The sequence below is a fragment of the Pecten maximus genome, chromosome 3, assembly GCF_902652985.1.
Source record: "Pecten maximus chromosome 3, xPecMax1.1, whole genome shotgun sequence".
Lineage (NCBI taxonomy): Eukaryota > Metazoa > Mollusca > Bivalvia > Pectinida > Pectinidae > Pecten > Pecten maximus.
Genome location: NC_047017.1, coordinates 9,301,244 through 9,319,474, shown reverse-complemented (window position 1 = coordinate 9,319,474; position 18,231 = coordinate 9,301,244). Strand labels below are relative to the sequence as shown.

Below are 18,231 nucleotides of genomic sequence, written 5' to 3'. Positions count from 1 at the left end.
GCTTCATAGATTTAATTAATTAAGTGACAGCTGCTTTGAAAAATATGTTTCTTACAATTTTACCAAGGGTGTTCAAAATGTCCCTGTATACAAACAAATCTCCATACCCGACATGGTTATACACAAATAAAATGTTCTGATTACAAAGTAATTATTTTGTTACCGGATTCATCTTATTGCTACATTACAACCTCCAATTTAATGACATCACCAGAAATTGTGTACAAAATTGAGTGCCATATCTGCATTATTTATTTGTTTTGTTTTTGTTTTGGTTCATATGAATATCACAATTTCCGTGTTGATCTTGACAGAGCTGAGAAGAGTAATGATGAAATAGTACTGGAGATTGCCAATGACATCAAAACAACACTACCACAGATGGTTGAGGACTTTGAGGAATCGTCTGGACCCATCCACACCCAACAGACACCTCGCCCGACTCTGAAGAGCATTCTGTACAAGGAGGCACCAGACATAAAGGACAAGGAGAAAAAGAGAAGTACAAGTTTTGATGTTCGTCTTCCATGTTGAATTCATCTATTATCTATCCTGAAATAATCCCAGAGGGCCAACACATAAACTTTGCAATAAAATAATGGGCGGGTGAGCTTACTGCTGGAAATTGAATTTCGATAGACTTAAGTGGGATTGTTACAAGGCATGGGTAATTGAATGATATTTCTATATAAATAACCAATGTTTGATACCCAGATTTATAATGGAATCAGAAAATTTTGTAGGGTTGATAAATATGTTTACATTGTAATAATATTAAATTTTTTAAAAGTGTTTTCCCCTCTACAGTTGTACAGGAAGCCATCGACACTGTGGTGGGTAACTCGGCCCTGATGACAGTCCTAAGACAGGAAGTGGACCGGTTTAACAATCTGCTCAGCATTGTGCATACTTCATTACAATCACTGATTCTAGCTGTTAAAGGAGAAATTATCATGTCGGAGGTTTTAGAGGAAGCATATAATGCTCTTCTGAACCAGAAGGTTCCAAAACGCTGGATAGTAAGTACGCTTTACGGGGACATAATATTGTCAAGTGTATAGGGCTCTTCTGAACCAGAAGGTTCCAAAACCCTGGATAGTAAGTAACAACTATTAGGGTTGATGAAACAACAGGGTTCACAAGGTTGCTGGTTAAAGGGACACTCTTTATGTTAGATTATCTACACTTAGGGTCAAATAAGATTTTGTTTCACCAGATAATTGAAGTGGGATGGTCATTGATAGAGTTTAAGGATCAAGTAATATAGAAGGGGAAGAGGATAATGGATGGTCCATTATTAGCCGTGGGGTGTTAAAGATTGCTAATGTGATGAGTAATATGAAGTACGATTTCAGAAAAATTATCAGAATTTCGGTTAATGAAAATAGATACTATGATCAATGAACGCTGTAAGTCATTCTCTAACTTGTATTCAGGAAGCAGCTTATGAGTCCTGCAAGGCCTTGGGGTCATGGATATACGACCTGAAAATGAGGGTGCAGTTCTTCTCCAGTTGGGGTGAACTCATCTCAAACAATGTGGAGAAGTTGATAAAGACTGCCATACTGGTGTCTAAGAATGCGACCACACAGGACACCCAGGACCAGACTCCCATGCGGAGTGTCCCTCGGGCGTACTGGCTCTCCGGATTCTTCTTCCCTCAAGGTCGGTACTCGTCGTTCATTGAAACCTTCTGTTTCAGTGAAGTACATGTAATATCACACTTTATTACATTTTTACCAGTGAAATATCAAAAATTATTCATTCTATAAAAGTGATATTTTTCACTAGTGAAAAATATCACTTTTGCTGATTTGACCAATCAAATTAATGATTAGAAAATACCAAAATAATTGACCAATCAGAAAGCCCGACATATATGTCAGCACCTGGACAGGGGAAACTACTTTTTTTGTTTACAAATTATCGCTGAAGGCCTAGTTAGCATACGGGGTAGGGTTTTCATTGATAAAAAATGTAATAAACAGAATATCTAACAGTGTCTTCAGTAATACCAAATATATTTCACTCGTGTGGCTAATATTTTGATATTTTTCACTCGTGCTGCGCACTCGTGAAAAATATCAAAATATTAGCCCCACTCGTGAAATATATTTGGTATTACTGAAGACACTGTTAGATATCCTCTATAACTTGTTTACATTTGATAATTAATGCTTTCTCTGTTATGTTTATAAATCAGCTACAAAGAAAAGGTAGCTGCCTACAAACTCGTTGATAGATCTTAGCTATCTGGAGCCTTATATTGAGAACATATCAATACAACAATGCTTTTTCTTCGGGTTTAGATGCTAATTTAATTTAAATGTAATAATGAAACTTACTATGAATGTAAAACATTTGAAAATCTCCTGGATGTAATATATAAAAATAACAACATAAGTGTGGTTTGTTGTGGTTGTCTAGGATTCCTGACGGGCGTACAGCAGAACCATGCCAGGAAACTGGGAATATCTGTTGACTCTCTGGTGTTCAACTTCAAAGTCCACCAGACTTTGGAGGATACGGAGGAAAAACTAAGCGACATCTCGCACAAAATATCCATCAAAGATACAGCATTCAAGGTGAGGATAATATATCTAAGGCAAATTATCAAAATCCATTACAATCCATAGTGGCTAGATCACAGTTGATTACCAGCCACGGTGGCTAGATCACAGTCAATTTACAGCCAAGGTGGCTAGATCACAGTCCATTACCAGCCAAGGTGGCTAGATCACAGTCCATTACCAGCCACGGTGACTAGATCACAGTCCATTACCAGCCAAGGTGACTAGATCACAGTCCATTATCAGCCAAGGTGGCTAGATCACAGTCCATTACCAGCCAAGGTGGCTAGATCACAGTTGATTACCAGCCACGGTGACTAGATCACAGTCCATTACCAGCCAAGGTGGCTAGATCACAGTCCATTACCAGCCACGGTGGCTAGATCACAGTCCATTACCAGCCACGGTGGCTAGTTCACAGTTGATTACCAGCCAAGGTGGCTAGATCACAGTCAATTTACAACCATCGATTGAAGACAAAGATTTAACTCAAATTATTATTAATTTTCAGGGATAAAAATCCCAACCTTCTTGCAGTAGATATAGATAGAAAAAAAATTAAGTCTAATCCTATATAACTTATTCAAGATGATGTCAAAAAGGTTCCTATCTAGGACTGGCTCTCAGTTTGTGGTAATACTGAGGCCATGTTGATTTTCCTACAAAGGGAGATAAGTAAGGACAACAGGTGTCTCGTTTCCCTGTATGATGAGACCACTTGGATTACTTCTTCAGACGTACTAGATATACATTCAAATATTCTATATTTACGTGTGATCTTGACCATAATTGACAGAGTATCTGTTCTTAATTTCAGGGTCAAGCACCTCCCGAGGATGGTGTGCTGATTTTTGGACTTTACCTGGACGGAGCTCGATGGGATCCACAAGATAAGTGTCTGCAGGATTCAAGGGCTGGTGACCGCTTTGCCAGACTTCCAGAAATCCACTTCGTCCCCACACAGGTATGCAAACACACCATGTTTATATTGTATACCAAAACTATTTTAGTAAGTCTGTATATTTATATACCAGTAACTCGTCGCTAGACTCTAAATCTGAATACTTGTAAATTTAAAACTTGATGACCTGTAATGAGGCTGAGACTTTTAATTTTATGTCAGATAATATAGAAAATGTTAAGATTCATTTCCTTCCAAGACTTATCACTATACATCAAAGTACTACACTATTACAGTGTAAAAAGTAGGCATTCAAAATATATATCATCAATACAGGCACATTGGGCCTCTTGTTTCTCACTTCCTACTGAATTACTCTTCCAGACCTCCCAGGGAACCCCTAGTACAGATCGGTCGGAGAGTCCAGTAGTGGACAATGGCAACATGTACGAGTGTCCACTCTATCGGACGTCATCCAGGGCAGGAACACTTTCCTCTACTGGTCACTCCACAAACTTTGTGACTGCAGTCACTCTTCCCTCGGACCATCCGCCACATTTCTGGGTAATGAGGGGCGTGGCTATGTTATGTCAGTTGGATGACTGATGGAATGTCTTAATTAGTAATTAGACGACTGATGGAATGTCTTAATTCGTAATTAATACAATGACAGATATTCACAATTAAAAATAACAGCCGACGTCCTGGATTTCTACAAAGTGCTTCTATATGATAACCCTGCTGCATAATGAAAGTTAATGTACAATCAACCAAACACAACATGTTTATAGTCTCTGGCTAAGGTCAGAGGTCATCACAAACTCACTGGACCAAAGAAAATATTTTAACTGGGGGTGCAGTCCTAAGTCTATGTATATTCTGTGATTATTTTACTAAATGTTTTACTGATTTCAAAAGTTAAATACTGTTCTGTGTGGTCAGATATGTTGACACAATTTAACTTTTATCTCAAGTACATAAAATCTTCTGCACTCATGTATAAACTCTTATTGTGTCAGAACTTTGGAAAATAATTCTTATTTATAGCTGTATAATTTGTGCACCCTTGACATCTTGAAATTTTACTTCAGCACAAAAAGGCTTTATACCATGAAGTACAAGTTCCATTTAATGGAAGTGTCTCCGCTAGAATATATATAAATAGTTAGAAGTGCTGTTTCTTTCAGGATAATAATAACTTATTTGAAATACTTCTCTGAATTATGATCTATTGATGAGAAATATGTATAGTGTTGATCGAGAATTTTCTGGAGTCTGATTCAGCTTCAGACAAATTATTATATGTAACTAGTCTAATCTCTTACAGATTCGTCCAAAAATAATTTTGTGTATAGCAGTATGACAGCTTAAAGTTATGCACATGCTGTAGATTATTATTTATTTCAGCATTTTAAGACAGAATGTGATAACTAGCATTAAGGGTCCATAAAAAGGGGGATAACTCCATTTGTGACCAGTTTTAAAGCTCATTGTGATATTTCTTTAGGACTTAGTTCACTTGAATGTATTTATTTTTGTTGTTGATATGTAAATAGTAATTGTGTAAGATAGATTTTATTTTTGACAGAGATTTATTGTACTTTTGACTTTTCTGATCTGTGATATTTACAAGAAATAAAATATATTTGAAGTCACAGATTTATTTTTGTATTCCTTTTTGTTCTGAACTAATGTGAATGTGAGTAAATAGGTTGTTTTTATTCAATTTTACAAGAGAAATATCGAAAAATTGTCATGCTATAAAAATGATATTTTTCAGTTTTTTTTCTGATTTGACCAATCCAAACAGCTTACAAACGACAATGGGGAAAATTGAAAGCAGACCTGGTATATTTTGTTATAAAAATGTTATAAACAGAATATCTAACAGTATTTTCAGTAAACCAAATATATTTCAATCATGGGGTTAATTTTTTGATATTTTCTACTTGTGCTGTGCACTCATGAAAAATATAAAAATATTAGCCACACTCGTGAAATATATTTGGTATTACTAAAGACACTGTTAGATATCCTCTATGTCTCCGTCTTAAATACTGTTAGGACTCTGAATCTCCTTTTTTTTTCTTTTTTTTTTTTCTGCATTTTGTTGTGTGAAAATTCTGAAAATATTTCTGATATTGAACTGTTTATATAATCATTCCAAAGACGAAGTGTATGAGATTTCTGGGGTTTTATAAGGGATGATTGCTCAAATTCGGGATAAAAACCCTGATTCAGGAAATGTACCAAATCAGGATTTAGGGGAAATTTTAATGATTTTCTGAGCACTTCCCACGTAATCCGGGATGGTTGACACCTATGATATTTATGTACATGCAATGTACTAGTTGTGCTTCATAGAAGTGTCATATTGGGTTCTGTTTGTGTCGGTACAACATTCTCAAGGTCATTAAGTCAAAGTTGAAGGTCAAATTCTGAATTTCTTCATTGGTAAACATTTTATGATTTATGAAAGAGAGTTGGTCGAAATTTAAAAAGAAAACAATTGAACAGTAGTCAATGTCATGCAGACCTAGTGTCAAGGTCATCAGGTCAAGGTTAAATATTTTATCTCTTTATGTTGGAAGTAATTCAAAGAATACATCATCTGACTAAAGGTCAAGGTTGGTGGGTCAAATGTACTACACGGTACTTAACATTCTATTATAACGTCATGAATGAAACTAATCCAAACAGGTGTTACTATTGAAGTGTCTATAATAGGGTCAAGGTCAGGTCCCTCTATTAACAGTTTTAGATATACATATATATGTCCTGTACCAGCTTCTAAAAAATATAACACAAAGCACACATCAACAGTAGAAACAGGTTTATTGTTCTTAAGTGGCAGGGGAACATCGGGGTGTCATAGACAGAATAGATCCTGTAGGTACAGGCAATACTGATAGGTAGCAGGCCATTGTGATAGAATTAGGTCCCAGTGACCTACATAATAAATAAGGTCACAGTGACCAACATACACTTTAAACAAAGTCATTGACCTTCATACATAGGAATGTAACTGTGACCTACATTCTTAATAAATAACAGTGATTGATATATAAAATAAGGTCACTAACATTCATACAAAATGTCAAAGTGACCTACATACATGATAAATAAGGTCACAGCAACCTACATACATAACAATCAGAATCTGGTGACCAGTGACTTAACACAACTTGCATACATACTTTGATATATATACATATAAGAACATTGCTGAAATGACCTTTAAATAAATGTGTGATATACCATTACAGTGACCTATTTAAGTACAGCTGACCTAGAACATAAGATTGTGAATCCTAATTTGTATAAATATATTAACATTGTTTTTTGTAGTGACCATACTGAGGTATTGAGAAAGATCATAGATACACTAGAGTACACTAGAGTATAGAGACTTACTCCAGGAGGAGACCCTGGGGACAACTTTATGTACAATTATAACTTTAATATGTACCCAGTAAATATTTCATGTACTGGTAAAAATATCACAGAAAAGAATATCACAGATTGGCTCAATTGAAAACATTCACTTATATCTTCCTTAGTAATCTAGCATGATTCAACTTAATATTACATTCTTCTTAATGTAATATCCCATATAATGTAACATTCAAATAAATATGACATTCCACTTAATGTAACATTCTACCTAATATTAGACATTCCATTTTATATAACATTCCACTTAATGTAACATTCTATCTAATATGAGACATTCCCTTTAATATAACATTCCACTTAATGTAACATTCTACCTAATATAAAACATTCCCTTTTATATAGCATTCCAATTAATCTAACATTTCACTTTAACATTTTACCTCCCGTTTTCTCTCTTTGTAACATATTAATATCGTGTAATAAAACATCAACTCTTGATTACTTTTTATTTCATTGCCCGTTTCTTAACACATTACATGTTACACAGACAGCAGAAAATGTTTAAAGTAATAGTGATAGATTTTTCTGGATTTTTCACACCCTGACTTGGATTAACAGCTGTGAAATAGATGCTTTTTACCATCTTAATTGCCGTAAAAGTTACAAGCTTTATACATTTACTTTGATTCTACTCTGAAGCTGTTTTGAATGTCACATTCTGTTTTATATCACATTCTGCTTAATATCACTTTTTCCTTTGTATCAATATTCCTCCTCTGATAAAGGACGCATGTCTTAAATAAGAATTCATTATATTTGTAAACCTGTGATTGATTTAATAGTTTTTTGTTTGTTTTTTTTCAATCAATTTTTCAATATTTAAAAAAAAAGATTATATACTTTATAACTTCAGAAGGTTGTAATCTGTAGCGAAACTGTTAAGAAAACTTATTGCACAAGCTCAGAAAAGATAACGGAGAAGATCACATCCCTAATATTTATAACCGAATTCAGATTTATATTGGGCTAGAGTCAGATCCCTGTGGTGCTAATCTATACACATTTGTTCACATCAGACCCCTGTGGTATTTCAACTTGCATTCTTTGAATTCAACAACAAAATCATAAAATACCTTAAACATTTTCTATGACCTTGGATTACAACAATATATATGTCCATGTAATAGTGAGTTGAATTTTTTTTTTTGATAAAGAAATCTCAATTCTCTTAGTTTCAGAAGTAGAGTTGAAGATCTTCCATCACTCTCAATGTCCGAGATGTTGATAATTCTTGGTAATGAACGCTTTGCCCTCACATCCTCATCAGATCATTCCTTGTCCATACCTATGTCAGTCTTTGACAGATACTGAATGTCCAGGAGAAGTACGACCACTACCGTTCATGCCGGGCACGCTCAGATGTGATTGTGACTTTACGCGTTTCCGTAGAGATTCCACGCCACTCTTTCCGCCCCTTAAAGTTGTTGCCGTCTCCGATCGGTCAATGGGACTTCCCAATATACTCTGTGCTTCCTCAGTTGAAACCTCCTACCAATGTCAAGCCAAAAATAGATTAATTCCATGAAAATATTATAAAAAATAATATTCATTTTAACTCAACAATTTAAAAGATGAATATTTAAGTTCAAAAGAAAGAACAATGTTGATTGGAAACATTTCACAATCAAAAAATGATAAATAACTTGTGGTAAAAATAGTAAACAAAAATATTTATTTTAATTTTAAACTCAGACTGAAGTAATGACAAATTTGATTAAAATTTTAATTGAGACCATAACAGTTTAGGATGCAAAGTAGTACCGTCCATATATGGAATCATGTTACAGACTTTCTATAGTCTTATATTTATAATAAATACTTCCTGTTTCTTAAGGAACATACAGTGTCAAACTGTGATTGTCATAAGGCTACACAATACTTACACCATACTTATTATACCGATACTTAAAACAATATTATACCGATACTTAAACAATATTATACTGATACTTAAAACAATATTATACCGATACTTAAACAATATTATACTGATACTTGTACAATATTATACTGATACTTGTACAATATTATACTGATACGTACACAATATTATACTGATACTTAAAACAATATTATACCGATACTTAAACAATATTATACTGATACTTGTACAATATTATACTGATACTTGTACAATATTATACTGATACGTACACAATATTATACTGATACTTAAACAATATTATACTGATACTTGTACAATATTATACTGATACTTTAACAATATTATACTGATACTTTAACAATATTATGTACAACATTATATTGATACTTAATATTATACTGATACTTGTACAATATTATACTGATACTTGTACAATATAACACTGAAACTTGTACAATATTATTCTGATACTTGTACAATATTATACTGATACTTGTACAGTATTATACTGATAATGATACAATATTATACTGATACTGATACAATATTATACTGATACTTGTACAATATTATACTGATACGTACACAATATTATACTGATACTTATACAATATAACACTGATACTTGTACAATATTATTCTGATACTTGTACAATATTATACTGATACTTGTACAGTATTATACTGATAATGATACAATATTATACTGATACTGATACAATATTATACTGATACTTGTACAATATTATACTGATACGTACACAATATTATACTGATACTTATACAATATAACTGATACTTGTACAATATTATTCTGATACTTGTACAATATTATACTGATACTTGTACAATATTATACTGATACGTATACAATATTATACTGATACGTATACAATATTATACTGATACTGATACAATATTATACTGATACTTGTACAATATTATACTGATACGTACACAATATTATACTGATACTTATACAATATAACACTGATACTTATACAATATTATTCTGATACTTGTACAGTATTATACTGATACTTGTACAGTATTATACTGATACTGATACAATATTATACTGATACGTACACAATATTATACTGATACTTATACAATATAACACTGATACTTGTACAATATTATTCTGATACTTGTACAATATTATACTGATACTTGTACAGTATTATACTGATAATGATACAATATTATACTGATACTGATACAATATTATACTGATACTTGTACAGTATTATACTGATACTGATACAATATTATACTGATACTGATACAATATATTATACTGATATTTATACAATATTATACTGATACTTGTACAGTATTATACTGATACTTGTACAATATTATACTGATACTTGTACAGTATTATACTGATACAATATTGTACTGATACTTATACAGTATTATACTGATACTTGTACAGTATTATACTGATACTTGTACAATATTATACTGATACTTGTACAGTATTATACTGATACAATATTATACTGATACTTGTACAATATTATACTGATACTTACACAAGAATAAAGCACATTTATACACAGTATCAACTCTTATCTATCACTACTTCAATAACTTCATAATATAGAGGTATTTACCAAAATCGTTCAAAACAAAACTTCTGCTAGTCGAATGGGTGAAGTATAATAAGGCAGTATTGAAATACCAATTGGCTGATAACAATTTTAAAATTACATTTTTTTAAAATTGTGATTTAAATTATGCTGTAATATCTCACTTGAAGGGGAGAAATTATCCAAACATTATATATAAAACAGGTGGGATCACAAGAGGAGACAATAAATTTACAATATCGCATCAACAGGGTTAATTACTCCACGCTAAAAGTAACAGTTAACAGAAAAAATTAAGCAAAAAATTAACTACCATGTTTATATCAGAGGGAATACAATAAAAGTGTAATTTTACAATGTCAAGGTGATCATATCTACAACATCAGTCACAATGATGACAACAGTCACAATGATGACATCAGTCACAATGATGACAACAAGCAGTTCTACCTACTTGGGAAGTCTAATCCTCATCGCCACTACCGACAGAAAAACACAAATCACTTTATTTTTCACTTTTTCATCACGATTACATTCTTTAAAAGAAATTCCAAAGTCCTAGTTATATATCTGATCCATTACAAACTAAACTAAGGTTTATTCTAGACCAACATTTCACCTCCTAATTTCAGTAAATATTTATACAGAGTAAAATACTTCTTATCATCGCCAAACCTATGTCACATTTCTCTTAACATCATCAAACCTGTCACATTCCTCTTAATATCACCAAATCTATGTCACATTCCTCTTAATATCACCAAATCTATGTCACATTCCTCTTAATATCACCAAATCTATGTCACATTATCTCTTAATATCACCAAATCTATGTCACATTATCTCTTATTATCACCAAACCTATGTCACATTCCTCTTAATATCATCAAACCTTTGTCACATTCCTCTTATTATCACCTAAACTATGTCACTTTCCTCTTATTATCACCAAACCTATGTCACATTCCTCTTATTATCACCAAACCTATGTCACATTCCTCTTAATATCATCAAACCTTTGTCGCATTCCTCTTAATATCACCAAACCTTTGTCACATTCCTCTAAACATCACCAAACCTATGTCACATTCCTCTTAATATCACCAAATCTATGTCACAGTCCTATTCATATCACCAAACTTATGTCACATTCCTCTTATTATCACCTAAACTATGTCACTTTCCTCGTATTATCATGTTTTCCTGATATAATGCAGTTATAGGCATATGAAATAGTTTTCTATGAACATGATTTGTTTTGATAAACGTTAGAATAATTTTCTCATTTCATAATGACAATTAGAAGACTCATCCCATTCTTTATAACAGAGAAGCTTCATTTATTTACAAAAACAAAAAAAAACAAAAAAAATCCAGATGCTGACCACATTACAAATATATAATATCAACACATGGATACACTTCACCGATGTAATAGAGAAATAGTATCAGTTTCAAACAATATATTTTGATATCATGGTTTGAACTCCAGTTCTGTTTTAATATGAGGCTTTCCTAGAACAAAGTGATACAAAGTGAAATGTACCCTCTAGCCATGGCACTAGTGTACACTAATACAGAATATCAAAGCTCTACTTAAAGTACAACAAAAAAAGAATTATTCTAAATCTTTCTAAAAATGTTTCTGAAATTGGGGACTTTTAGCCACAGCTACAGTTAGTTCCTCACCTAGAAAAAACCTTAATGCATTTAAACATCGTATGATGTGTAACATTTTCAAATTTATTAAAACATTTGACAGGTGGATGATAATTGCTACTACTTAATTAGGAAATAATGGGCCACATCAACTAGAAAAGAAGTTTTTCAAGAATCCTGAAAAAAAAGTTCAAGTGAAAAATCATTAATACCACATGTTTGATAGTTGTATTACGGAACTGAGCTGTTACAGGTACAAATGTATACGTTCCAGCATATAATTTACAAAATTATCAGTTATTGACATTCATCATCACTGATACATAGCTTAATACAAAGAAATGGTGAGATGTAGTTTAAACAGAGCTACTGCTGCTGAATACTATAGTGTAGTAGGAGATCAGACAGACTATATATACTTCTATAAAGGTCTGGGAAGACACTGAGAGGACAAAAGACAGACACACATAATGTTACAAAGGCAGGCACTAGGCTTCATTCAAAGGACAAAGCATGGGCTCTCTTTTATACAGAACAAAGCCTAGGACAGACATTGCTTCATAAAGGACAAAGGACAGACATTGTTTTATGAAGGACAAAGGACAGACATTGTTTTATGAAGGACAAAGGACAGACATTGTTTTATGAAAGACAAAGGACAGACAATGTTTTATAAAGGACAAATGACACACTGGAAAATGTGGTAAAGTAGGGCAAATCACAGATGCTGCTTTAGAATTGACAAAAAGCAAACTATAGATCAAGACATTCTTTAATAAGGACACACGACAGACATTGCTTCATAAAGGACAAAGGACAGACATTGCTTTATGAAGGACAAAGGACAGACATTGCTTCATAAAGGACAAAGGACAGACATTGCTTCATAAAGGACAAAGGACAGACATTGCTTCATAAAGGACAAAGGACAGAAATTGCTTCACAAAGGACAAAGGACAGACATTGCTTCATAAAAGACAAAGGACAGATATTGCTTTATAGAGGACAAGGGACAGACATTGCTTCATAAAGGACAAAGGACAGACATTGCTGTATAAAGGACAAAGGAAAGACATTGATTTATAAAGGACAAAGGACAGACGTTACTTTATGAAGGACACAGGACAGACATTGCTTCATGAAGGACAAAGGACAGACATTACTTCATAAAGGACAAAGGGCAGACATTGCTTCATAAAAGACAAAAGACAGACATTGCTTCATAAAGGACAAAGGGCAGACATTGCTTTATAAAGGACAAAGGACATACATTGCTTCATAAAGGACAAAGGACAGACATTGCTTCATAAAGAACAAAGGACAGACATTGCTTCATAAAGGACAAAGGACAGACATTGCTTCATAAAGGACAAAGGGCAGACATTGCTTCATAAAAGACAAAGGACAGACATTCCTTCATAAAGGACAAAGGGCAGACATTGCTTTATAAAGGACAAAGGACAGACATTGCTTTATAAAGGACAAAGGACAGACATTGCTTAATAAAGGACAAAGGACAGACATTGCTTCATAAAGGACAAAGGACAGACATTGCTTCATAAAGGACAAAGGACAGACATTGCTTCATAAAGGACAAAGGACAGACATTGCTTCATAAAGGACAAAGGACAGACATTGCTTCATAAAGGACAAAGGGCAGACATTGCTTCATAAAAGACAAAGGGCAGACATTGCTTCATAAAGGACAAAGGGCAGACATTGCTTTATAAAGGACAAAGGACAGACATTGCTTCATAAAGGACAAAGGACAGACATTGCTTCATAAAGGACAAAGGACAGACATTGCTTCATAAAGGACAAAGGACAGACATTGCTTCATAAAGGACAAAGGGCAGACATTGCTTTATAAAGGACAAATGATTGACAGACAATAGAAGGGCAAATCACAGATGTTGCTTTAAAATGGACAAAAAGACAAACTAGGCATCAGTGATATAAAGGACAGAGGACAGACAGCACAAGACAAAGGACAGATAAAACTATTACAAACTATGAAGGTGTGATATATGGATTATGTTGGACAAAAGACACACAGTAGTACTAATATTGTAGAGGACGGACAGACACTACTGCTGTACAGAATGGCAGACATTTTGTTTGGATATATCAGACAGATGCTACAGTCACAAAAGATAAAGAAAAGACTTGTCATTAGGAGGGTGGATGATTTGCTGTGTAGAAGGAATTCTATAAAGTAGAGACAGGCAGTGTGGATATAGACAGACATAACTGATTGTCATTGGTCAGATGGACAGGTACAGAGGATACACACACACTGGACGGCCACTATTCTCAGTCTAAACAGGAGACAACTACTGATGTCACATGGGGACAAACACTCACCGAGAAACTAGTATTACTCGTGAGCAGCTTGAATTCAAAACGTCAAAAATCAAAATTATATCTACTGTGTTACCTGACCAGGTAATGTTACTGTAAAACAGCTACCTCTATCTCATTCTTCAGAGAAAATTTCTATTGTATTTATTTTTCAAAATAAAGAATGCTCTTCATTTAGCCAAAGACTTTCATTCTTTGACAGCTACCTACATATGGATCTATAAATTATATATCAAGATTTAAACAACAAATTATTTGGTTGTATACAATATATAACCTGTAAAAGGCTTTTAAAAAAACCTGTAAGGGTTTCCAGCAATAAGTAAGAAAAATCTTATTGATTAGGGAAATTCCAGGAGCATGCAGTTACTATCTTTGGTAGTTGAAATGTGTAAGCACTGTTATCTAACTTAAAGAAAGATGAAAACTTTAAACAATTATGATCTTCTTTCAAAATTGAGTATAACATGCAATGGATATTAAGATTGTTAATTAATTTCTAATCAAGTCATGCAATTAGAGATCAAAGAAAAACTCTATTTACAAAATATTAATTTTTTGTTGTTTTTTTTATTTTTTATTTACTTATTTTTTTGTATGAGCTATGTTAATGTATACACAGAATACATGTATATTATACTAGATCTACTTGAATGAAAGCCCCATGCAATGATTTTGATATGCCATAACAATCCAGTTTTCTAAGTAATAGATACCATAAAATCATCTGATTTAAAAGAAAAACAGGAAATTCATTTTATTATCTAAAAAAGTTATATGAAGCAAGTTATATGTATATATCATCGATAATCTGGGGTTGCAAAATGTGTTAACTCTAAAACCTCTCCCCCCTTGAAACTCTAATTCCTAAATTTTAAAATTACATTTGTACATGAAATGTAAATAATTTTTAATTGATCAATTTAAAAATATCCTTGTTCATCTTTTATTTAGTATAACTTTATCACTTCATCTGAAAAAAAAGAAATATATAAGCCGCTCACCGTAACACATCCCCTACCTTATCTACACATTACTATATTTCTCTGAAAGTCGTTTACTCAGTAGATGTTTCCCCGGTGAAACTTACCCCTTCATCCTATGTGTGTGCATGCATAAGAAATAAAATTAATTAGTTAGAACAGTCCCCGCATAGTGCTGGTGCTCTATGGTAGGAGTCAGTAAGCTGAGAATGCCGTTAATTTGTTGTAGCATTTTGTTGTTGTTTGTTGGCATCCAAGGTCTGATGAGATTGACCTTTGACCTTTGAAGGGATCAGATTCAAACCTTTGAAAGGATTGCAAGGAAACCAGCAATTTTTTTTTTTTTTTTTTTTGATGAAGAATATGTTGAAAGAAAAGGAAGATTGAATAAGATAAAAGAGAAGACAGATTAAAAAAGGAAAGGATTGAATGATTTCTTTATTTTAAAAATATTGAAGAACAAGATATGATGACTGAAAGAGGATAAAAAGGAGATGACAGCAATAGGATAGAAGGAGAGAAAAGAAAAAGAATGAGAGAGAACATTTTAGTCTTGTAATATGTGAGTGAAAGACTTTGGTTTCCATGCAATATCACAAAGGTCAAGGTCATTTTCAAGGTCATCATCACCAAGGTTACCTGGATGTCTTAGTTACAGAGATTATAATGAAATAAAGCCTGCACCCTCTGTAGCCTACCTTTAGTGTGGCCTCACGCTGGAATGTGTGCGATACAGAACATATATAACAAACATTTACCTGGCCTTCTTAATTAATTAGTATTCTATGCACACAGGTAACGTCAACAGGTGATGTAAACGATCACATGACAAGGATATCTGAAGCTACAATTGCACCCTTATGTGAACATATAACTATTCAACTTGTATGAATGTAATTAATTATACAGCTAACTCAATATATACCTACATATTGTATCTAACTCAAAAGTACCTTTTTTCTATAATTGAATATGAATTCTAACATATATATGTCTAAACATTCATAACATACAGTTTTACCTATAGTAATCACTTACCTACTCTCTATAAAACAAGAGAAACAGTACATAGATAATGGTACACTAAACGTTGATTTCATTTTCTGTGATATTAGTGTCAGTAAAACAAAGACAGTCCCTCCAAAATAACTTTAATCATGTGTCCCTCCAAAATAACTTTAATCACGTGTCCCTCCAAAATAACTTTAATCACGTGTCCCTCCAAAATAACTTTAATCATGTGTCCCTCCAAAATAACTTTAATCATGTGTCCCTCCAAAATAACTTTAATCACGTGTCCCTCCAAAATAACTTTAATCATGTGTCCCTCAAAAATAACTTTAATCACGTGTCCCTCCAAAATAACTTTGATCATGTGTCCCTCCAAAATAACTTTAATCACGTGTCCCTCCAAAATAACTTAAATCATGTGTCCCTCCAAAATAACTTTAATCACGTGTCCCTCCAAAATAACTTTAATCATGTGTCCCTCCAAAATAACTTTGATCATGTGTCCCTCCAAAATAACTTAACAAAAATTTGATCACAAATTAAAATGATATTAAAATAATTTTTAATGTAAACTATGAAGAATGTGAACACAATTTATCTTTTAAACCTCTGTGAAATTAAAGTGTTATGGAAATCCAACCCCAACTGAAGGCGCTATAGAGATATATTCTCACTGTGAAACAGATCATGGTCCCTCATTTCACAGTGATGCACCAAAAGGTCAAGGATTATAATTATTATCCTACATCGTCCTAGGATTATAATTATCATCCTACATCGTCCACAGATTTAGCAAAGGCAATACAAAACAAAGAAAATCATTAAGGAAGTTCTGCATATATAGTTTAAATGCAAATCTAGCTAGATCATCTAAATGTCTGAGAAGCAGAGAATACATCATATAAACTAAATCAGACTCTATCATAGCAAGCATGCATTCCGTCTATGATACAGCGGGTCTAGCATTCCAATGTACTATATCATAACTAGGTCTAGCATTCCAACGTACTATATCATAGCTGGGTCTAGCATTCCAACGTACTATATCATAGCTGGGTCTAGCATTCCAATGTACTATATCATAGCTGGGTCTAGCATTCCAATGTACTATATCATAGCTGGGTCTAGCATTCCAATGTACTATATCATAGCTGGGTCTAGCATTCCAATGTACTATATCATAGCTGGGTCTAGCATTCCAACGTACTAATCAATCTATTGAGGAATTTCAGATACTGGTTAGAAACTTTCCTTTTAAATGTATAATATCAGTGAAAAAGCACTATAAAAATGTTACGATACCATCACTCAGGCATCAGATTTTAAGAAAAATGAGACAGAAAGCATAGTATGCCTTATTTAGACTATGTTCTATTTATAACCTCTGAAGAAAGCCTAGGAAGCGATCCTACCAAGGAAATGGGAGTATAACCACTAGCTCTGACTAAACCTCTGTCTTACTCACACCCATTGGTTATAGTACAAGGCTCTGGACACTTTGGGAACTAAAACTCGCAGCCTCATTCTGACTGAGTTGACCAGAGGAGCCATGAAAACTAGTAATCCCTCCGGTTTGCACTGAGTCGACACTTGCATGCCTCCGGACAGGAAGTCCTCGGACTGACCCCTTGTCAGATTCTGACCCAGCCGATCCTGGCTAAAATGTATTGACCGTCCAAACACTCTTGTAAACATTTCAAATTACCTTTGACTATTTTTTGCTCCGAGCGTTTCATCAACACCAGCGAAACTCGCAAATAAGGTATTGATTCTAAATAGTGTCTCAAAATTGGGCCTCATCATGAGA

General features: G+C 33.4%; 2 protein-coding genes across 9 annotated transcripts in view; one reads left to right on the top strand and one right to left on the bottom strand.

Annotated features, from left to right (window-relative positions):
- Positions 1 to 5,128, top strand: part of LOC117323123 (dynein heavy chain 6, axonemal-like) — a 134,358-nt gene extending 129,230 nt beyond the window's left edge. The window contains 6 exon segments of the mRNA XM_033878151.1: positions 315 to 502; positions 808 to 1,019; positions 1,437 to 1,665; positions 2,428 to 2,585; positions 3,388 to 3,534; positions 3,856 to 5,128. Coding sequence (XP_033734042.1) covers positions 315 to 502; positions 808 to 1,019; positions 1,437 to 1,665; positions 2,428 to 2,585; positions 3,388 to 3,534; positions 3,856 to 4,077 — 1,156 coding nt within the window. The 3' untranslated portion in view covers positions 4,078 to 5,128.
- A 1,161-nt stretch (positions 5,129 to 6,289) lies between these two features.
- LOC117323122 overlaps positions 6,290 to 18,231 on the bottom strand; it is a 68,567-nt gene continuing 56,625 nt past the window's right edge. For 4 of the 8 annotated variants that reach the window (XM_033878142.1, XM_033878145.1, XM_033878148.1 and 1 more), the window contains 3 exons: positions 15,521 to 15,529; positions 14,434 to 14,460; positions 6,290 to 8,415 (listed from right to left, as the gene is read on the bottom strand). In XM_033878142.1, coding sequence (XP_033734033.1) covers positions 8,218 to 8,415; positions 14,434 to 14,460; positions 15,521 to 15,529 — 234 coding nt within the window. In that variant the 3' untranslated portion in view covers positions 6,290 to 8,217. Of the gene's footprint in view, positions 8,416 to 14,433; positions 14,461 to 15,520; positions 15,530 to 16,111; positions 16,130 to 17,889; positions 18,082 to 18,231 lie in introns of all 8 variants that reach the window. The other 4 variants (XM_033878146.1, XM_033878149.1, XM_033878143.1 and 1 more) reach the window with 3 other exon arrangements.